At 37.2% G+C, this 23,946-nt stretch overlaps 1 protein-coding gene across 1 annotated transcript in view; it reads right to left on the bottom strand.

Annotated features, from left to right (window-relative positions):
• Nucleotides 1-23,946, bottom strand: part of MAN1A1 (mannosidase alpha class 1A member 1) — a 141,572-nt gene that overhangs the window by 28,214 nt on the left and 89,412 nt on the right. Inside the window, exon 6 of the mRNA XM_066994361.1 lies at nt 364-487. Within this exon, the coding sequence (XP_066850462.1) occupies nt 364-487 (124 nt within the window). The remainder of the gene's footprint in view (nt 1-363; nt 488-23,946) is intronic.

Here is a 23,946-nt window from a genome sequence, read left to right as displayed (position 1 = left end):
CTTGATTCTTATCTTGATAAAGGCTTTTAGGAGCAGCTTACATAAACATATTTCCAGCTCCTTGCTGCTATAGCATGATTCCACTTTGAAAGAGAAGCATAGGCTAGGATTTTTAACAAGCACACTTTCATCTCGCTTTAGTTGTCTCTCAATAGAAGAAATTTTAACCATCAAATTTTCATAAATTTCAAAAGATAATTAATTTGCTCAGTAAGTTTGTTTCTGGATGTTTCTGGCCCATGCCTCCTCCAAAAATCCAATTGGAAAAATCCAATTTTGAAAATCCAAATCTCTCTGTAGAGATATTAGTCTCCTAAAATGTGATTTATCTTTTAGAACATGATTTTAACTGAACAATCTAACCTTTTCAGCAAATACAGGGTTTCCAGACAGGTGGCTCAAGTGTACGAACTCCAGATGCAAAGTTCCAAATTCTGCCAAAATGCTGCTGCCACCAGATGCCCATGGCCAATTTCGACCGATTCCACTAGGCAGGGGTAGGGAAGAGAAAAACAGAAAACATAAGTATCTTATGCAGTGCTAATAAAATACAATGTTTAATAGATATACCGTTATTAAAAGAAGATAATGATTTTAAAATATAATGAATATCTGTGTGAGAAACCATGCTTTCAGCAATCTTCTGACTTTACAACAGGACCTCAAAATGCTTCAACCCAGGCTCTGCCTAGGCTTGTCAGGCCACTTCTGGCAGGAAGCCAGTCTTTTAGGTCACGTATAGCTCCATTACACGTCACTGCATCATTATTTCACAGTATGATATCACATTTAAATAAATCATAATGAAAACATTCTCAGACTTCACCTGCTTTCTCTGTATTTAGCACAAGTTCCAGTCCTAACTGCTGTCATCCTTCTACAGTGCAAGTGTTTACTGTCTTAAAATGCTGCATGTATAAAAGACAAGTTTTAATTTAAAATTATATGCAGTATATCTTTCTTAATACCCAAAAATTTAACTGGAGAAGGATATTTAGGCATTGTCTGTCAGGGCAGTCTTAGCAGGATGAATAACTTCATTTTTAATTAAGACCTAAAGACACTTCACAGTAAAATTAATCTTAGGTTTTGTGCTGAAAGTAGATGAAAGCACATTTATTGCTAAATCCCCACTAGAACTAATGCTGGTTAAAATTCAGGAGAAAAAGTTTGTTAAAGTTTCATTAAAAAAAAAGGTTTTTTTTCCTCTTGAAATTTCCAGCAGCAATATTCAGAATGTTAAGAACCCCCCTGCTATTTAAACAAAATTAAAAAAAAAAAGGAATAGACTAAAGAAGCAACTCTCCTGAGCATCTGGATGAATAATGACATATAAGAGAAGCACATTATTAGCACGAATGTTAGGTACAAATACACTTAGTAGGTGCTGAGTCTCTTCCTTATTTTTGAGACTGTAAACAGCATTAGAGACACAGACATACACGCACATATAATTTAATTTTACTTTTGCACATAAGCAGTCACAAGAATCATGTTAGCGCTTACGAAACTATGAAAACTGGGTATTCTTCCAGAGTTAAACTGTCACTCACATTGCCCCCCCAACAAACAAATCCAAGAAATCCTACCCTTAGTTCATTGTGATGGAAGCCCTCAGAGATATTAAAATACCTTTTTCAGAAAGTCAAATATCTCTAATTAAAGTTTTACCAATGCAAAGAAATGACAACCCCAGTCATTTCCCACTAGCTATATTAACACATTGTTTTGAAATTTCTACCGCACACACAAAAAAATAAAAACTAGTCATGAAACTTTAAAAACAGAATAAGGATGCCAAATAAAGAACAGGTTTGTGTTCTACTTAAATGCCATGGCTGTAGACTGTGCAACACCTTTTGCTGCCTGGCCTTGAGCTGAAGGCACCTTTGAAACTCACTGAAGTGCCACCAAAACGAATCTCAGAATATTACCTCCTGTATTGTCCCATTTCTGAACTACCGTAGTGTCTGCCAAATATTCCCCTGCAGGTATGCTGCTGATTTTCTTTTTCCCAGAGCACAAAGTGACTAAGCTTACTTGAGCGCTGCACTGAGGGAGAACTTGGCTGAGCAAAAGGAAAGCAATCAGGTGGGGCTTCCCTCGCTGACCCTAAGCGTACATGAGTCTGGGACACACGGAAGTCCCCTGACGCAAATGGTTGCCCAAAACTCCAAAGGAGAACAATGCTTCTAATCTGCAGACAAAAGCAACGAGATAATGAAGTCAGGGTTCTGCAGACACACACAATCCAACTTTTACACGACAGAAACAGAACACAAGTTTCATTGGATCTGAATGTCTCATTTTAAGAGCAATCTTACAATAAATAGAGTCCTTTTTACATTTGATGGAAACAGAACTAGGTGATCTTGGAGGTCTCTTCCAACCTAAATGATTCTGCGATTCTGTGAGAAGCGGAGGAAACATAACCCTCTGGCTTACAAGGTGTCTGTCCTTCAATCTACTGTGGTTCAAAATTTTTCCAGATGGTGGCATAAAAGCATCAAAATATTACAGAAAATTAGACCAAGGGGAGTACTGCAGACAAACAGTATGGAAACCTCTTACCTACAGATTGAGGAGCTTATGTCTGCAGACTAGTCACTCACCCAAGAAGCAGGCACCACCTTTGGGCCACGCTGGCCCAAATTCTGCCTAACTGATGAGTTCTGGAAGAAAATATTTTAGCTTGTTCCCAAATTACTCAGATTAAAAGATATGACATAACATGTTACTGGTACAGAAAGCTGACCAGAAAAAAAGGCAAACTATTTCAAGGTTTTGAAAAGTTACCATGTCCTGGTGCAACTTGCAAAAACCCACTTTTTTTTTTCTATTAAATTCCTCAATAAATCTCAAAGCGGAAACGTTGAGTTGTTCCTGCAGCAGCGCATCAACTAAACTTGGCAGAAAATGTATTAAGTTTCTACCTGTGCTCCACCAGAACTTCTGCTGGTATCAACATCTTCCGTCAGAACATTTTGATGTACTGTGTTTTGTTAATTAGAAAACTTTCCAAACACAGCTATCGAGAGGTTTTATGCATACAACACTGTTCTTAAGCATCACTGCAAGCTTTACTGTGTGTGGAAGATTTTTCTCGCTTAAGACGGTTTGAGAAAGTAAGCTTACATTCTTTAATACAATAAAAGTAGAAAGCTCTATGTTGCGCTCATGTCAATTTTAATGTAGCTTTTATTGGTTTCATTCGGGAGAGCTGGTTAGAAAAAAAGTGTTAATGTATACCTGGAAAATCTGCAAAATAATGATATCTGCTTGATTTGTCTCAGACGGGCATTCAAAGTCAAAACTGACAAGTTTTCTTCAAGGATGGTAGAACCCAATGATTCAAATGCAGTGTTTTCAGCTAATTTTCATGTACCCCTCAGCTGTGAATATCTAATATTCTTTCATATATTTAATCTTTGCAAGGAACAAAGCAGATAAGCGAACAGGTGAACACAGTAGCCACAGTATTGCTTCTGGCTCCATTTAACTTTATCATCACTTGAAACGAGATTCCAGCATGCACGGCTCTGCAAATAATGAGCTCCTGAAGAGACATTACTAGAACCTGGGAGATGCTCAACAAAGCTCTCAGCATACAGACTGAGGGACATTTCGTACCCTTTGATCCGAGAAAGTAGACTGTTTTTTTGTTTAAGACTCTTGGCTTTAAAAAAAAGGAAACAGAAGAGGGTGCTCTTGTTGTTGTTGTTTGTTTTTTTAATTGCTCAGGGAGTTTCCTAAATTTTGTATATTTTTAAAACAAAACAGACCTTGAGCAACAGAGAAGCTGTTGAGGAAGGCGTACGCTGAAATGGAAAAAGCCTTCAGTGTCAAAAATTATATAGAATGAGTATATTTATAAGGGACAGGCAAATGACACTAGGTATCCGGGAGAATAATATGCAGAAAATATGTGGAATAGCTCAGTAAATCTTTATAACTGGGCATATTAAAATACTGACTTCTGTCCATGCCTGAGACAACAAATCCTGTGCTTCTGCTAAGACATTTTTCAAGGTCTTCACCAATATTATATTGGGGTGACCAAAAAATTCTCCAAAGTCAAAAAAAGTCAATGCTAGGTATCTATTTACTCTTCAACCATAAAGTCCATGATGGTTATTTATTTACTGTTCAGTTATGAACATACGGGCTCTCTTATTGAAGTCATGGGCTGTCTTCCTGAAGTCTTAAGATGCAAGCTTGGGGCTATGGTGAAAGATTTTACTTCTGCCCCAAATTTTAGCAGAAACACGTATAACATCTCAAGTACCTACAGTTTTTCTTCCAATGTCACCCATTACTCATGTCAAGAAACTACAGCAGGAATGAATCTGAATGATCAGGCCATTTGGGGAATTTTCAGAAGGCTGCTTAGGGCTCTGTGTCTGAGTTACACAAATTTATGTGCAGATCACTGGCCTCAACCAAAGGAATATCAGTAAAAAAAAAAAAAAGATATTTCTTTCAGCTTCTTTTCACTCCAGAATGGTTGAATGTCCCAGTATTTTTCATTTTTCCTCTGCTGATATTCACTACAACCTTTACTAAGTGTCAGTCACATACTGTTATCAGAGATGGAAACAAAATTCCTTCTACACCTCAGGAAGGAAGAAGGAGAAGCCACACTGATGAACCTTGTGGTTTAAAGTTTCAGGCCAGTGTTAAAATAGCGTCAGTTTGCAGGACACTATTTTAATGTACTTCAAACCATTGTGTCTAGAACCAAATTGTTTATACTACTTAAAACTCTTAAAATGCAAATTTATCACTTGTTTCTATATTATTATAGCTAGTATTATGCAGTTAAGTGAAATGTAAAGTAAGAATCTGGACCAGAACAGCATATTAAAGCAGGACCATCACTATTTTATGGTATTTCCCATTTATTTTATGAACTTTGTTACTGAACACTGAGTGCCATAGAATCTAAAACACAGTGTTTGTAATTCTATTGCAATTCCCTCTCTGGAAATACGAGCTTGACTGACCTGGGCTGCTGGTAACTCAACTTGGTATTTTTCCAGTAGACCACTGCTGTTCCTTTTGTACACAGGAACAGAAAACATGAGAACAGTAGCTCTTCTAAACATTAATATCGTCCAAAGAGAGGGAACCACAGAGGAAATAAAACTACTTTGAACTTTTTTTAATTTATCAAAAGTCAGACGCACAAGAATATTTACAAGATTTCTTTTAAAATTACATTATATCCCCAGTATATATAAAGCAGCAGCTAATTTTCACCTGAAATGAATAGCAAATCCTCAGGGAAACCACACAAATGATTCAACAGGTCAAAACACCTAAATTCTGGTCATCAGTGAGCACCCCTCTGCAGAAAATTTATCATCCTCCACCCTTTTCTGCAGGGCGCCAGGACTAGTCCACAAGTTGGAGACAAAGTAAGACTTCAAAATTTCAGTATTTAATGCAAGATGCAAAAGCACAATCTAAGAGTCAACATCCTTCTGCAGAACTGGCCAGCAGAAAAGGTGAAAGGCCAGAATAAAAGAGACCCAGCAATGACAATTTGAAGTGTTGAGAATTGCCACTGTTAAAAGTTGTAGGATTAAATATGAAAATAACTCCCTATAGCTCCTTTGGGCTTTTTACTAATGCTGATCTTTTTTTTTGCATAAAAGCTATTAAAATATGATGGTGGGTGAAAGTGCAAAACTCTAGGACAGAAAAATTGGAACACAGCACTAAGAAGAGTCCATTTAAATTCACCGGAGTCACGACACTCAACTTGGAGAAAATGCGTCGTGCCTGGTACTTCCAGAAGTGCTAAGGGCATCTACCTGGAGAATACAACTGGAATTGGTTGGACCTAATCTTCTTTTCACAGGAACCCACCTGAGCCGGACCTTGCACAGCCTGACCCGCAGCGCCCGTTTCACACACCTCGCTCCACCCCACCAGTCACCCCTCCGACGTCCACGACCTTCCCAGATGGAGGTCAAGAAAAAGGGAGAGAGAGGGTGACACAAAGGCCACACAAACTCTCCTAGAGCTTTTGCATCTCTTTTCTCATTCTTCCCCTCAGAGTTCCCTTAGGATACTTTTCATGCTCCTCCTGGAGGCTCAACCCCCAAGAGTGCACACCTTAGAAATAGAAATAAAGTAAAATTATTAGCTGTTTGGGGAATGAAAAAAATTCCCCCTGCTTTTCCTCCATGAAGGAAGCTGGAACTGCCATTTGATCATATAGCTATTAAGCAGAAATTCCTCAGACAATTTTGCATGCATAATATGATTGCTTTTCCATGTTTTAACCTTAAAATTATAACAACATGAGATTCCGCTACATGGGTCATATCCAAGACTGTAATTCAGCTTACTGACACATCAATCAAAGAACTGACCATAACTGAGGACCTGCAAATGGGAGACAGTACAAGCTCAAGGAGGGTATTCACAGAAATAAATCTCTTCAGGGTTTCCCTGATGATCAATACGGGGAGATAACAGAATTAAACCACTTCATAGAGGAGATTACTCTAAAGACAGAGTCTCTCCCTTTACAGAGTTAGCCCAGAGAGACCCACCTCACCTACAGTTAGCCCTTGCCAGATGCCCACATCTCCCCAGGATTTCAATTACTTTCTCAGGTATCAGATGAATTTTTATAACTCTCTGCACATTTACATATATAGCAAGAAGTAGGAGTGGAGTTTAAGGCTTGGTAATGTTATATTTTTAATTCTTTAATTCTAAAATAAGGTTTTCCTAGCTCACAACTTATTTTAATGGTCCTTTTTTGGACAGACCACATTTCCAATGACATTTTAATAAAATATTGCAAGATAATTATTGAGCAGATTAAAAAGGAAAAAAAAAAGAAAAAAACCTTCTGCAGAACTGTGACATGAAAAGGATCCCTCAAAGTCCGTGAATCTTCCATCCCCAGCCAAAGCCACAGAGATGATGTCACATGTTGTGAATTAGTAAAAATAAGCAAGTATATGCGATGCATTATGAATATGTCTAACATTTCTATCTCAGATATAATATATGTCAATTTTATTATTTTCTCTCCAATATTTCAGTCCAGTGAGAAAAATCTTCAAGGGCACATCTTATTTTGCCAAAATTAGTCATTATTTCTATGTAAGGCTCTTTTTTTTTTTTCCTGTACAAATAAATGCCTTCCTTATATAAAAAGCCAATATAGCTACATAATGTCTCGTCATGGTATTGCTAATAAATTGTTTATACATTGTAAAAGCCTTCAGTCAATTTCTTATCTGCCACTACCAGTCCTTCAGAATAATATTTTGATTTAATTAAGTCAACTAAGCCTCCTTGGAACAAGTGAAAAGGGGTCAGTAAAGAGTCAAGTTTTCATTTACATGCTCAATAACTATTTCTCATTTTAAACAAAATATATTTAAAAGATTAACTTGAAATAGAGCCAAAGATGGCACAAAATATGCCAAAATGCTAAATAAAACTTAATTGCTTTCAGCATTTACTAGGCAGAGAGATGGACTCATGACCAAACAATTAATATGTTCTAAATATACTTTGTGACACATGCACCTCAACGTAAAAATAAGCTAGTATTTTAACTAAAAAAAAAAAAAACAAAACTCCCAATTTCCTTCACCCCTCTTCCCAAGGGTATATAAAGTATGGCACCTTGGTGTAAGGGCCTGCCTTCACAAGCAGTGAAATTGATGATTTATTTGTTAACACCTCAAAAATATTAAATATATTTCTGTTTTCCCCATACCGTGAATCAGCTGCACCCCTATTTTACAGAAGGAAGACAGGAACAACAAAACCCTGGGCTTGCCTAAGCCACTGGTACGGAACTCACCCACCCCAGCCCAGTGGCCGGAGCTGCCGGGACAGCACCCTGCCTGCAAAGGTGAACGGGGAGCCCTGTGACGGGGAGAGCTCTGTAGCTGTGCACTGCTAGCCCCAGGAGCAAGCAGGAAACACCTTCCAGCCCAACTTCCAGAAAATTACAATTAACTTTTTGCACTCCTCTGTGGTCCCTATCTGCCCCCAAGCAGCATAACCCAGGCAGGCAGAACGGCTGGAGCCCTGACTTTTCCACAAGAAGAAAGGAAAATTACGATCATCTGGTTAAGCATCTCTCACACAATGTCTCAACAGCTGGAGGCGGCACAAAAAGGAACTTAAATCAGCTAGCCGGGCTGCGCAGTAGTTTTTGATGTCTGTTTTATTCCTCGGTGTCAGGAGAATCTTCTAGGCGAGTGCTAACAGCTGGTGAGTTTTTCAGCTGTGACAATGAATGCGTAACCGCTGCCCTTGCCTAATCATTGCCCAGCTGGTTGCTTTCTGCTCAGCTGAGCTGCCCTCTCCAAAGACTGACCGATACCAGCAATTACCTGGTGAGGTGATTTCTAGGGATGCTGACTTAGCAGGAGGTGGCAGACAGTGAATTCATACCATCAGCAACTGCGGTGCGTAGACTAACAACAAAAGTGGTTACTCAATTTTACAGTACTACAGGGAATATAAAAATTTCTATGCTGTAATGTCAGACAGAACACAAATGGTTTGTATACTGTAACAAGTGAGATAATGAAGAGTTATAGACCCGAGAGCTATTAGTCTGAGAACATTAATTTTGTCTATTTGCCTAGTCATACGCGGTGTCAGCATTAACGTACGCTGATCTCCCGGCTACTTCGCTTCTGCCAGTACAGGAGATGCATCCATTTGTATGGGAGGCACATGCACATCATCACCTGGCTGAAGACCGGGAACGAGAGTAGGAAAAGTCAGGTTACTGTGGCTGATCGTTCATTGTGTGAGAAGGATCAGAGCAACTGAAATAACGCTAATATGAAACAGCTCTTAATACAAGATCCCTGCTTTTCTCTGCGAGGTTCATCTGGTCTCCACATCCAAGTCATTGTCCATGAAACCCCACCAAGTACTCTGCCCAGTAAAAAAAACAGTGTTCAATACCACCATAAAATCTAATCTCATGACAACAGGACCAGCCCCCCCGTTGAAAGCTCATCATTAGGTCAGAGTCGTGACGGCTACTGGGGAAATGGTGAAGCGAGAGGACACCGAGATGAATGGAAACAACAGCAGAGGGAGCAGGAGGAGCCAAGAGCCAGGTGGAGACCAAAATGCAGAGAGAAACAAGATGAAGAGGAGACAACCCCATCTGGCTCTGGAGAGCAGCAGAGAATAAGCAGAGACCACTGAAATAGCCCATGGGAAGATCATGCTTTACAGTATGCACTGAAATCTGACAGCTGCTGCAATGAAAAACAGGGCACACCTTCAGACACTTCATTCATGATCTGATACACAGTTTTTAAACATCTGGACCTAGTGATACTGGGCCTACTGATGTTTAAAATAATCAAAATGAATGGGCTGGTGAGAGTAAGATACTCTGATTCTTTGTCTGCTTTGTTTATATCAGATTCCTGTAGCATTGCTCCATGGAAATATACTGAATTTCTTCAGGACTTTACTGGCAGAGTTTTTACAACCCTTCCCTTATGGCTGTCTGCCCTGTGACACTTACATTAATGGTACTCTAAAGGGGAATCGAAGCTTGTGGAACTGGCACTGTGCAGTAAAGTAATGGGGTTTATGAACAGTAAGCTTGTGTGTATGCACCCACAAGGAAGAGGGGTGTGCGGAAGGGAGAGGCAACTAGTAGCATGACCATGCACAGTTTTGAATATTGCTATTAGACATGGCAAGTGTTTAAAGGTAATTTCCACTGTCACTGTTTAAAACTACTTGCTAATGTGATCATTTCTGATAAAAGTTATCTATCTGAGTACAGCACAGACCTACATGTCTCTGACGATACAGCAATGAATAAATTAAACAAATCACGTTTCCTATTACTTTATGCACTAAAGGTTTAATTAATCAATTTCCAGGGGCTACAAAAGCAAGAGGGAACACAGCACAACAGACCAGGGCAAGTGATAAGTACCAGCACAGACTAGTTTTAATCAAGGCCCCAAAGAAAAGTGAAAATAACAGGAAATGAAAAGTTATGAATAGAAGTCTACAGTTCTGCCATCCGTGCAAAAATAAGAAGGCGTTAGAATAAAATTCCCTACCACGACTTGTATAATTCAGTGTTAGCGGCAGTCAACCTGCTCCAAACCCAAACAAACAAAAATCCCCCACCCCTCAAGAAAAACTCCAAAACCTGGCTCTGAGAAGCCAGCTGAAAACACCTTTTCTCGCATTTAATTGGGGGCAGGATTTTGGAAGAGTCTAGCACAAACACTATTTATACATGTCCTCTTCCTCTCTGCCATGCCTTTTAATAATAAAAGACAAACTACCCTTGTTCAGATTTAAAGCTTATTTCAGAACTTCACATTTCATATTAAAAAAAGAGTGCTTCCTGCCTTAAACTGCCATGGCAATCAGCACTCTTGATCTACTTTGCTCAGTACATCTCTTTATAAAGCTCTGCTCCCAGTTTTATATCACTTTTCCAGCATTCAACATTTAGGCTTTTTTTTTTTTTCTGCTGTAGATTTGCTATAAATTTCTGTTCCTCCTCTCCCAACTAATTCATTAACTTTTCACTTTTCTTCATTCAGTTTCTAACCCACATCAGAATTCCTTTCCTGAAAGCTGACACTCTAGCTTTGCTGAATTGTTCATGTCTCATCAATTGCATTGTTCAAGTACAAATAAACGTTAATCATTTCCTTTGTCCATAAAATAATTTGTTGTGAGGATGACTATTGAGTGTTTTGCCTTTGGAAGTGACTAGATAACACAGAAATAATATGGAAAATTGCTGTTAGAAACCTGTCTTCTCTTGCTCTCCCAATTGATTCACATCTTGCTATGATGGAGAACCCACAACAGTGGTCACCTCTAGTTCAGCTTGAAAACACTCACAATCCAATCAAGAATAACAGTGGCTTTTCTATCAGAAGAACACAAGCCATTTCTTCAGTGAAAGCCGTTACTGATCTTCTGGACAGGACAAAATCGGCATATTCATTTTTTTCAGTTTGATGGGGACTTTTCAGAGAAGGTAAATATACAGAGCATCAGAGCAACGGATGGCAACTGACAGACTACATGAAACTTCCCAGCTACGAATTCCTAACTTCCCATTCCTAACTAAGCTTAATACATCATCCTAATCATCCTTATCTCAATCCTGATCATTTTAAATATAGATGTCATATATATACATCATATAAAAACAACTTTGTTTATCCAGATTACATTCACTGCTCAATACCAGATGGTAACCTTAGAAAGTGTTTTTAATCCTTTAATTTTCTGAACCTAATTAGCTTTCATTAGCTTCTTACCTTGTCTTCCAGAAAACATTTTATGTGGACTCACAGCCTTTTCAGTTACCTTCAGTTCCAGTCAGACTTTTGTCTTTCGAGGCATTTATTTGCATTTATTGTTCTTGATATTGCATGTGGCACCATTAAATGTTTCAATGGAGAATCACAATCACTACGCTAACTGCGTGAACTCATTATTACAAATAATTGGCTGACAAGTTGCAAAGGTCTGTTTTAAGCAGTTTTGTAGCTACCGCTCATATGAAGGATTCTCTGCCAAAGACATTCTGTCTGACAAGCCAATATTACTCCTTTTAATACAGCTGTTGTAGCAACAGCAGTTTCAGATACCAGACAGCAAGTCTTGCAGCTGTGATATTCATATGATAAAACAGTAACTTACAAATGCCATAGATCACACTTGCACATGCACTTACAGATATATATCAGTCTCAGCATGTATAACGCAGAGACACCACTGCTGTCGGGGGATACCTCTCTCTTCTGTGTCTGCTTTCACAGATTCTGTGGCAAGGGTATGAAACGCTATCAAAATGGCATTCTGGTTCACTGAGGGGGACAGCTTTTCCGGATAAAAAACCTGAAGTAGTCTTTTTCAGACTCCTGTTGCTAAGATGTAATCTGAGTTGACAAATGCTTTAAGAAAAGGATAAATGTCCCCTTCTTCCAGTCCGCTTCAATCTTCTCCTTCCTTCTTACCCACACATTGCCGTGTCACATAAATCTATTTGTTCTAGGATCAGATAAACATTTGTTTCTCCTGGTGTCAGTCACTAGGGGCTTGATCCTTACCCACAGCCAACAGAAAAACTCTTGGTGGTTTCAACAGACAATGATCAAACATTAAAATCCTATAGCTGCCATTAAAATAGGCAGAGACAACAGCTAACACAAATATACAGGGAATGGAAAGCAAGAGTTGAGAGGGATGCAAGAGGATGACAAAATGGATTTCAATAGGAACATTAAGCATGGAAATTATTTATCCTATTAGAGAGGTAACTGAGCTAAATACACAGTCCAGACTAAACAGTCTTTAAAAGTAACAAGATGTTTCAGATTGACTGGGCAAAAAAGCAGTAAATTTTATAGTTATGTAGGAGCAGCAAACAGGAGCAAACATTACAGTCCTGCACTGTGAATTCATGCAGTCTGAAACACTGCTATCACTATATAAATCATTTTCATTAACACCATTCAGATTCTTCAAACCAGAATACAAAGCAAAAAACCTGACTGTCCTGGATCCCCTTTCCAGCACATGACACAGTTTACATCATAACTTTATCCTTCAATGCACTACCTATTTGAAAATCAAGATTAAAGTCAATTACCTAAAAGAAAACAAGTCTGTATTTACATACAATTTACATACTCATTTTCCCCCACTTTATACCTTTATAAAAGATACATTATTCAGTGTAATCCAGTCAATTTAACAATAAGAAGCTATTCCTGTTTTTCTCAAATGACATCAATTTCAAACATACCACTAGGCTTGTGAAACTAATAACTGATATTATTTATCAGTTTCTGATTGTGGATGTTGTGCTTATGCCTAGAACATGATGCAATATCATTTCATGAACATTAAATACAATTTCATTGAATCACGTATTTGTAGATGAATGAAGTTTCTCATTGTTTATATGACTAAGAAGAAATCAAACGAAGGCCAAAATATGATCAAATTCATTAACTAAGGTATAATTAAATAGGAGTATTTCCTACTGTCTATCAGGTAGACAGAAATAAAAAAAACACAGCACATAATCTAATATGTACCTGATTTTTCCCTGAGGGAGATATCCCCATTACAGCTTTTCCTGTGGTAGAATCTCTATTTTCAGTTATTCAGTTGCGTTCCGCCAGACCTAAAAACTTCACCTTTAATCTACCTATAATTACTTCAAGCAACAAACACTTTTACAGAGCTGCTGCTCATCTTATAGATGAGCTATTTACAAGAAACCAATGATGCTGAATATCTCAGATAGCACAGCACAATACAGCTTAATTCTCAGTTATGCACTAAAAACTATGATCCGGGACAATTTGATTATACCATAAGGAGAATAAAAATAAAATAAAAAAGACAACCACTACCTTGAACACTCAGTAAAGTCAGATTAGGCAAGATTGGTACTTTTAAAGAAAAAATATTTTTTCCCATATTTTTGCAGTAATACATGTGTTATATTAGGATACAATGACACTTTAAAGCAGTGAATATTCTGAAGAACAGAAGGAGTTTTCTGTTCAACTACCAATTAATTCAACGGAGTTGAAAAAGGCTGAAAGACCTACGCTACCTTGGCAGAGCAGAAAAATGAGAAGTACCAACCATTTCTTCTGAAAGTACTGCTTTAAAATATAATCACAATCCATGCATTAATACTCATGACCACACTTAAAATATTTCCTGGAGGATTTTGTAAATGAGATTATCTGATAATAAAGGGGTTGGCATCAAGTAGTGAAATAAGCTTTTCTTAAGAGTAATGGGATTTTAATCAGTACAATGAAAATAAGATAATAAAGAATGAAGTGAAATCAGCATGAAAAGATTACTATTTAAAAGGACAGAACAATCAAAAGCTTAGAAAACAGATTTCTGGAATCCTGATGGAGATAGTATGTGTATTTTTTTGTTCTTACACACAATGTCATTACCCTCGTTGAAAATGTTGCTATAGTTTTATAAACCATTTAAGAAAATCAGGTTTCAGTCCCATTTCCAGCAAAACATTTGGTAAAAGGTTTTAAATGTTGTTTGTCATCTCTCACTGCTTTTAATAGCTTCAGTGCAAATATCTCTATTTTTAAGGATTTTTATTTTGCTTTTTTTGCTTTCCATCTTTAAAAGGAAATAGTATAGCATGTAGCATCTTGCAACAATTGTCTTGCAAGAGGTACTACACTTATTCCTCAAATTGAAATGAAGACCTTAGCAGGAATGGAATACATTTTACACAGATATGTCATACTGATGAGTTTTTGTGACACTTTTGAAAGATAATATCAGACAAAATAAATATTTTGGAAAAGTGCAATAGTATCTTTTGAGTAACAGAGAACATTTGAGCTCATAAGCCATCAAAAGCAACTATTTTTAAGTCTCCTATGAGTACGTTAAAATACAGCCTGTCTCATCTATCAAAGCAATGTATTTCTTGACTTCTATTGTATGACAAATTTGGGAGTATGAGAGCAACATCCTGCCCAAATGATCGAAGTAAACTCAGAAAGAGGAGATGGTTCCCCTTTCTCATCCTTGTTTCTTTCCAAAGGGCATCTTTAAGGGCCAGCAACCAGAGTCTGAATTGTCTTTGATGTGTGGGTGAATGCAAGGATGGAATATAAAAGGCCAAGCTCTTGTCCCTTCTGGAACAAGCGAGCACAAAGAAATGACCTCTGCTACAGCTGCTGTCTCTGAGGACAGCAACAGATCTTTCTAATCCTCTGAAGTAGGTAAGGCATGTTTAGTCAATATATTACTGATTAATGACAAACCAATCTGCCCCGCCCCCCCCCCCCCCCCCCCCAAAGAAGTTATACAATTACAAAGGACTGTTAAAGGAGAAGAGGAAAAAACAAAGTGGTTCTTTACTTCAAAGAGGCTCAAAAGATACTGAAATACAATGACTCCCATATCAGAAGATCAGATATTGACATGGTGCAGATTAGCACCAGCTTTATATAGAAGAGATGGTGACACTTTCTGTTGTTCTTGAGTGAGGGAAACAAACTTCAGTGATGCTGAGCCTATACCAGTGGGCTGAATCATCAATTGCTCTGCGAAGACAAGTGTTTTGCTGACTCAAAAAAACGTGTATGAAAAAGAGGTCTGGACAATTCACGAAGCTACTGAGGACTTTGCTGCAGAAGCATCCCCGGAAGCTTGGAGTGGCAGGTGTGGAGAAGGAAGTTTTAGAGATGAGAAGGCTGTTAAGTTAAGTAGAAATGCAAACAAGACACATTGTGGGGCAAATGAAGTAGCTTAAATATGAACTAAGGAAAGAGAGTTCTGAAGGGCCTGCTTTACTCACCCCAGGAAAGGTCTTTCTTGAACTACATCCAATAGTGGACACTATCCACATTTCAAGAAAGACAGGGAATAATTTTAGAAAGCTTAAAGAAGACTAATGAGAATAACTAGGAACATAGAAAGTGCTGCACCAGGGCTGGAAAAAGACTAAAAGAACTGTTCTTCTTAACAGGTAATAAATAGTTTTGACATGACAAGAGTCTTCTTCCAACATGTGAATGGGATAAAAATTCCACTGAAATAGTAAAGTACTGAAGTTCCAAGACAGACACCAAAGAAAACTAAACACACAGAACTCCCAACAGAGAAGACATAGAAGCACTGGAATAAGCATCCTTGGAAAAGCATGGAATCTCCATGTTGGAGATCTTGAAGAAATAGTTAGATAAATATCCAACTGGAAAAACTTGGGTGGAGCTTAGGTGTTTGACATCAGAACATACAAAGTAATTACATGACTTCTGCCTTATGTTCTGTGATTATTTCATTCTTGAAACCCCTCAAAAACATGTAATAAAGAAATAGAATTCTAAACTACACATTCTCGATGAATTAAATTTGTTTAAAAATGATAGTAAAAAATGCTTACAGCAACCCATTCCTGTGCATTGGAAGAGGGAAGGAAGTAAAGCCCATACAGAGTCCTTTTCTAATTTTTAAGGTATGCATTATCAAACCAGGTGGTGTGTCATTCAGAAGAACTGTTTAGTCTTCATTAAGTGGAGAAAAAGAAGTGATATTGAAGCACTGTCCAAAGTTCAGTTCACTTGAAAGCAAGCTTGTAAACTTGTACCACTCATGAAAACCTTGGAGGCTAGCAAACCAGATTTAATTCTTCAAAAGCACGTCCAAAAGCTTTCAAAACAATTCTGACTAAAACATAGTTATGCAAATTCAATTAATTTACAAAATAAATTCTATGTAGAAAACAGAGAAAATGGTTTATATATAACCTCAGTAGAATATCATGAAGTGATGTGAAACAACATTGCTGAACAATGACACATTCTACTCTCCGTTAGAAAATATTAATTTGAAAATAATTAAAAACCAAATGAAACACTTAAAATCTTCTTTGCCCCAACAGATTTCATGATCTATAAAGCATGCAGTATGACATGAAATGGACAACCTGAAAGGTCAACCAGAAAGACTGTTGTCAGATTTGCAGCAGCGACTGCAACTTGCTGGGATATATATATACACAAGCCTCACCCAGGCTAAGTATTGAATCAAGACATTTACATTAATGGGCCTTTGACAGACATACTCATTTTTTTTTTATACTACACAGAAACCACACAACATGAGCACCATTACAAGATATATAGCATATGGCTACCATTAAAGCTCGATTATAATGAATACTTGCTCATTTATTTCTCTAAGCACTACTGCAAGGAATGTAGCAGCAGTTTCACAGATGTCAGCTGGAAATAGTAGCCTTTCATTTAATTTGCTGAAAGATTGTTCCCTCCTATTAACTTCCTCGTAAAGATGTGTCAGTGTTGTAACAATAAAAATGTAATTTTAACGTGAAATTTAAACCAATGAAAGCAAATTTCTGGAACAAACTGCTTAGCTGGCTCACTAGCCTCTCTTAATTTCTTTCTCAATAGCTCTCAAACTAATCCACAGTTGTACAAGTCTCGTTTTGTCTTTACCCTCTGCTATCTTGATTCTTACAATAGCATTTGTGTGTCTTTCACATTTACTGCTAAGATTTTATTACAGTTTGTTGGTGGGCAGTGGATTGTTTAATATAGAGCAAACCGACTATTCTGGTACGTCTTGAAAAATGACATTCAATTATACCATATTCTCCAAGTCAGGTCTACTCAGGTCATGGTCTACAAAAGTGAGCAAGGTCTGGTCATCAAAAAGTAGTAAACACAAAACTGCTCTATTTTTAATGTGAGATTACAATGAGAACACAGGAGATACCACATATTTTGGATGTCAGCTAGGTGCATCCACCTAAACCAACGCGTTGATGGTACTCCTCATCAGCCCACTGGAATATGGAGTAGTCCAGTACTCCTGGGCTGGAGTAGAAGTAAGACTGCTTGTTTTCCACAACACAAAGAAACACTTGTGAATTCCTAGCGTCCTCACACAAGTCAGCCCATGCTGCGTTACAGGTCAGAGCTGAACATAATGGAAGTCCTGTTCGTTGGACCACTCATTCTTATGGTTGACTAATGCCAGGCATTAGCTCCCTACTACAGTCATTCCAAATTATATGGCAACATTAGAGAAATAAATAACACAGATTCAGCCTACACAAAACTTGATCATCATCATAACACAGGCAGGCTCCTTGTAGCAAGAGGCATGCTCACTCGAGTCTGTCTCACCTACCCACAACATTGATGTGATAATGCCATACCATTAGTATGAATGTGCACAAGATATTTCTAGTAACAACTCAATGTAAAATAGAAAAGAAAATCCAGAACAATCTCAGCAGATACAGATTCTTTAATAATCCTTATTTCTCCTTGCAGAAGAATTCAGCATGTCTTACAGTATCTTTCTCAATATGAGTATCATGCTGGTCATCATTGCAGAAACTAAAAGACATAGAAGAGTATCAACTTTCAAAGTTATCTGTAGGTGAAACCGATCAATAATCAGGAGATAAAGGAAAAAAAGGAAAAAGACAATAAAGGCCAATCTACTGAAACAGAACAGAAAGATTCATGTATCACGGTTAACACTGCATACCTTTATTATGAGGGAAAAAAAAGCACATAGTTACAAAAAAAAGCCTAGAGGCATTTATATAGGACTGAATTTGCTTCTGGAGGATCTCCTGGACTTCACTACTAAAGATAAACATTATTGGCAAGGTTACAGTATTTTGCTCTGCAGTGTATTTTAGGAGATCAAATCTGATAATACCAAAACCAGTCAGACTGCTCTTAAGCATTTTCTCTTAACATTTTCTCTTATCAGTTCCACTGCTCGGGTCCTAGTTCTAATTTTTGTTCAGTAGCATTTGGTTTCCTAATAGAGAAGAGGCACTGAGCATGCGGTGATTCACGATAACCTTCATACCTCATAAGGAAGGCAAGAAGGGCACAAACACTCCCCCACTCAAGTCACCTTGTCATCCTGCTACAATACAGCTAGGTAATTTCTATTTTCCTTTTGTGTTATTGAAAAACATGTATGGATAGGTTATGAAAAATGCAAACTAATATAACCATTACAGTAATTGCATTGGTTAGGTTTATTAATTTGTCACAATTAAGTCAATAAGAGTTTCAGTAACATCGTTATATTACTTGATTAGTTTTGAAAGTGATTATCCTAAGAACTCTATTTAATTGGAAGCTTCTCAATTTACAAGGTACATTAAATTCTAGGTAGCATCTTAAGATTATTCAACATATGCAGGTCAATTACCAGTAATCGCTGTTTCATATAACGACTTCATAAGAAACTTCAGTGCAACACTGGAAAAGAATAAAAGAGTGTTCTAAAAAATACCACTCCACTTCATATTATTATAGTGAAAAGCCATATCTAACATCTAAATTGTGAAAACCATTCTGAAATGGAAAAAAAAAAATTAAAAAATTGAGCAAAGATTAAAAAACAGTTGTCTACCTTAAAACAGATTATGATAATTTGTCAGGACTGCCAAATCACTGAATTCCACTAACTGCACTCATGCCCAGCTGCACATTAATTACCAGATTAGAAAGTTATAATTAATTTTCTTAATATCACTGTACTGCTTTTCTTCCTTGAGTTAATAAAAACAGATTGCAATCAATCTTTGTTAAATCACGCTGCAGAACAGAACTGCTATAGCTATTTCCATATGTGAAAAGCTCCGCTTGCACAGCTTTTGGTGTAATACCCCAGCTAGAAGCTGTATCTTCTGACATTTTAATGAATAAGGCAAATAAATTATAAATTATAATTTGACTTAATATAGTAAAGTAAAAAAAAAAACACTAAAGAGCCTTAAAAAATCCTTTAAAGAATTTTCTAATGACAAAATTCAGACATATTTTCAATTATAAAAGAGGTTTTGTTTGTAGCTGCATTGCTTGAAATAACTCACTGCTGAGACTTTTTTAGTGATTAAAATATAGTTGTAACTAAGGCATTTCTTTATCAGTTAACTTAGTCATTAGAAACCATTAGAAGTGCTCCATACCTGTCTGGCCTTCACAGAGCGCAAGCTGCAAGGTTTATAAGAACTATGAAGGGAAAGCGACTTTATAGAGATATAGGCTATAGTTTTGATCAAGAGTGTTCAGTTAAAAATAACGCAAAGCTAATTAATGCAGAGTTCAAACAGCAGACACTTTCCTGTGCCTGTATCCATATTAGTATCAAAAGCTGTTTTTATAAAACATAAAGAGAATTCAAGTGTTCTCTTGTGAAAAAAAGGAAGAGTAAAATGGATGTGACTTTTTTCATGTTCCATTTATGCCTAAAAGTTGTTTTATTTCTCCAACCTCATTGCTGCTTAAAAATTATTTATTTTCACTTCCTTTCTCCTCCACTTTCTAAAAGACAAGAATAGATGTAGCATTACTGGAATTATAACATCATGGCTGCCCAAGAACATTTGAGAGAAAGTGGAGATAAGAAAATACATTTTTAAGACTACATAGCCTTCAGCAGCAAAGCCAAGTACAAACCTTTTTTTTTCTTTAAAAAAACTCCTTTCTCCAAAATTTCCATAATATATGTACAAATGCATCAACATTTATACATAAATATATATTATATATATATATATTATATAGGGATTTCAGGTTCCTCTTATGAAATCTGTGGGGACAAGTGCAGAATCATAGTTCAGTAGAAGAAACAGTTGGAACACAAAATCACCACTGGTGTGCTTCTCCTCCAAAACAATGAGACCTTGGATTAGAAGAAAGCAGCAAGCATGGAAGAGGAACAGCAGGGTTAGAAAATACATAAATTAGAACAGGATTAACGATGGATTGAATTAGTTATTGATTTACTGAAAACATACAACTAAAAGGCATTGGATGATCTCAGAAAATTATAATAAAAAACTCATGCTACAAACAGCCACTTGCAACTTAGATTCAGGATTCAAAGAAGTTGAGGATGCTGAAGAAGCATTGTAAGTAGCAAACAAGAACGGCACCATTACACTGATGAACACAGAGACAACTGAAAGAAGTACATCATTTCAGCTATCTGTATTTCACAGAATCACAGAATGGCTGAAGTTGGAAGGGACCTTCAGAGATGGACCTCTGGTCCAACCCCCCTGCTCAAGCAGGGTCACCTAGAGCATGTTACACAGGATGGCATCCAGGCGGGTTTTGAGTATCTCCAAAGAAGGGGACTCCCCAGCCTGTCTGGGCAACCTGTCCCAGTCACCTAACTGTAAAAAAGTTCTTCCTCATACAGAGATGAAACCTCCTGTGGTTCAATTCATACCCATTACCCCTTGTCCTATCACTGGCCACTGCTGCGAAGAGTTTGGCCCCATCCTCTAATTTAATGCTCAGATTATTATTTAAGAGCAAGAACATGTTCTGTACTCAGCTGGGATGTATGAAGCTGGTCACAAAGCCTGAGGAAATCCAACCAACAATCATCCATTCCATAGCTGGAATCACTGGAATTGGAAGCAAAGAAGGCAATAATCCTTCAATCATTTTAAGATTCCTGAAAAGAAAGGAAACTCCCCAAGCATCCCCAAATGCTACACCTAACTGAAAAAATAACAAATAATAAACTTTAGTTTCTGTAAATAAAATAAAATTCTAAAGCTCTAAAAATTCTAAAATCTGTCACAAACATTCTCATTACTGATGCAATTGATTGATTTCTAGAAAAAAAGATATCCTACAGTACGTTGATTTGTTATTGTAAGTTCACTTTAAAGTATTAAATGGAAAACAGAGCTGAAAGAACATCTGATGTATCCATGAAAACAGATATGCCATGAATTTCAGAAGAACAAAAGATATCATAGGCAGTTATGACTAGTCAGCTTAAAAGTAAACATGTTTATAAAAACGGCATATAAAACACCACATGGGTATCATAAAACTGAAATAATAAAGTCAGCATTGGTATAATAAAACTGAAAAACACAAAATTCAACTTTTGGAGTACTAATAGGATTACAAAGTACTAGAAAGAGAAGTTTGAATTTAAGATAAGTGAAATAGTTCTGAACTACATCAGTTACATAGACCTGCATCAGTTACAGGTAGGTTTCAGCCATCCACCTGGGAGGTAATAGCTTGGGAGGAGGTCAAGGAGAGATCCTCTTGTACCAGCAGTACTGAGGGACCATATAATCATGAATAAAGATTTAGCTTTATGTATATATGTGTGTATATGTATATAGAGCATGCATTAAAGATATTTTTAAAGGATAATGTACTTAGAGAAGTATTGAAGTGACTAATATCTTTGTAATGAGGAAAAAAATGTAGTCTTCTCTGAAGAGGGTAGCAGAATCTCTTCTCAGTAAAGTTTTCTGAAAAAATGTAGTTAGCAACTCTTCTTCACACTCACTATTTTGGGGCAATTAGAATACTGTAGAGTAACTATAAACATTAGTCACCTATTTAAACTAGCGCTTATTTTAGCATCTAAAACAGTCCTTACTTTTGATGCTAGGGAAAAATCTTGTTCCTGCAGTCTTCTAATGCTGAATAGGTATTATACTCTTACGCATAGTATTGCCAACAATTTAGTCAGATTGTCAAAGTATAAGGCTTGGTAACTCTCAGCTCTCATTATCCACCACATCATAAAGATGCTTAAGCCAGAGGAGAAAAAGAAAAAAAAAAAACAAAACACAAAAAAACAAACAAACAAGCAAAAATATCAACAACAAAAACCCACAAAACCTTTTCAATTTTGAAATTAATATTTTTAAGAATGACCTGCTCAATTTGAGAATTTGTCCAGGTAGTCATATTAAAGTAATTCCAGCTAAAAACACAAAACGTACTTCAGCTGGGCCTCGTACCCTGCATTTTCATGTTCAGCTCCAACTCTTAAATACATCTGGCAACTCAGAACTACCACAGAGACTCGAGGACTCCCTTGTTTCTCCTAGACAGCGCAGAATTACCTCATGCAGGTGACTTCCAATTATCTCGACAGTATCAAGGAGATAGCAGCAGTTATTCAGCTAAAGTAAAAACACAACCAACACCAGCATCTGTGTACTGATTTATAAAAACCTATTTTCAATAAATGCCATTTGAAAGACTTGCAAGCAGATTTCTTCAGGGAGCAAGAACGGTTTTAACTATCAGGAAACATCTGAAGATCTCATAAATCTTTCTCACGCTCTGCACCAATACATCTGTACGCCCCCGCGTTTCAACCAGGGCCTGGCTAATTTACAGCTAGACTAGTAGAAAACTTGCTGTACCTGGCTGGTACATGCCCTAAGTGCCCAGCGTGAACTCCTGACTCCTGATTTCTCCTAAAGCAAAACACAAAACAGTGCAACCTGCTTGTCCTGACTCACATCCCTCCCCCTTTCCAGCACAGAAAACTTCTCTACCCTTTCCATAAATAACAAACAAAAAAACAGTTTCTCATTCCTAAAGCACCATGAAGGTAAAAAATTGTGATAACTGTGGAAGGTTTTGATACCCCGAAGAGAGTGTCTGCTGTGGAGGGGGGCAAAAACCACCAAGTGAAGACCAATATCCTCCTGTAATGAGCTGGCCTCTGTGCGACTGTCACAGGCTTAGTTTTGCTTTATAAAAATCAACATTATCTCTTATCATCACCACAGAGATCTCTGAAGTGTTTGCAATCACACATTCAATGCTGAGGAATCACATTACTAGTACTTGCACAGGGTTTTACACAGATCAGTAGTATGATAATTACAAACCTGTTACTATCCATACTTATTTCACAGTGCCCTAGTAAACTGTAGGGAAAGAGTTAGTGTTTAAACCTAGATTCTGGGACCAGACTCTCTTTCCTTTGGCTATAAGAAAGCGCTTGAACTGAAAAAGATACTCTGCAGTAGCAACAATAGGTCCCAAATCCTTCCTGTGCTATTGCCAGAGGGCAGCCTCCCACACAAATTCAGTGTTACAATATTGAATTGGAACTGCTGTTTCAATAATACAGCTTAACCTTACGGGATATCACCAAAAAGTGTTTTTCTTGGTTCTTTTTTTCCCCTCACAGCTAAGTTGCTTGAACTCTCATGAATATTTTTATAACTTCAGATTTTTGTTCTGCTCAGTGGCAAATCAGACACCATCACAGGTCCAAAAAATATATACCCCCAAAACTGTATTGATATTTATGATGATAAAATGCAAATTTTAATAACACCCTCAGACCAACTTACTTAAATGTAAGACTATGGAAGAATTATTTATGGACACTCAAAGGAAAAGGGGAATGCGGTTTTTTTTTCCAGTTAATTATGATTTTAGAATAGTTCATTTGATTTTTGCTGAATATAAGGCACAAGTGATTTAATGCAGAACTGGCTACTCATTTCAAGTAAGACAAAGACAAGGCAAGCAATTTGCTTACCGTGGTATTCCAAAATGTTCTAAAACAATGAAGTTG

The sequence above is a fragment of the Anser cygnoides genome, chromosome 3 (genome assembly GCF_040182565.1).
Source record: "Anser cygnoides isolate HZ-2024a breed goose chromosome 3, Taihu_goose_T2T_genome, whole genome shotgun sequence".
NCBI lineage: Eukaryota > Metazoa > Chordata > Aves > Anseriformes > Anatidae > Anser > Anser cygnoides.
Note: the sequence above shows the minus strand (reverse complement) of the source record. Positions and strands in the feature narration are given on the sequence as shown.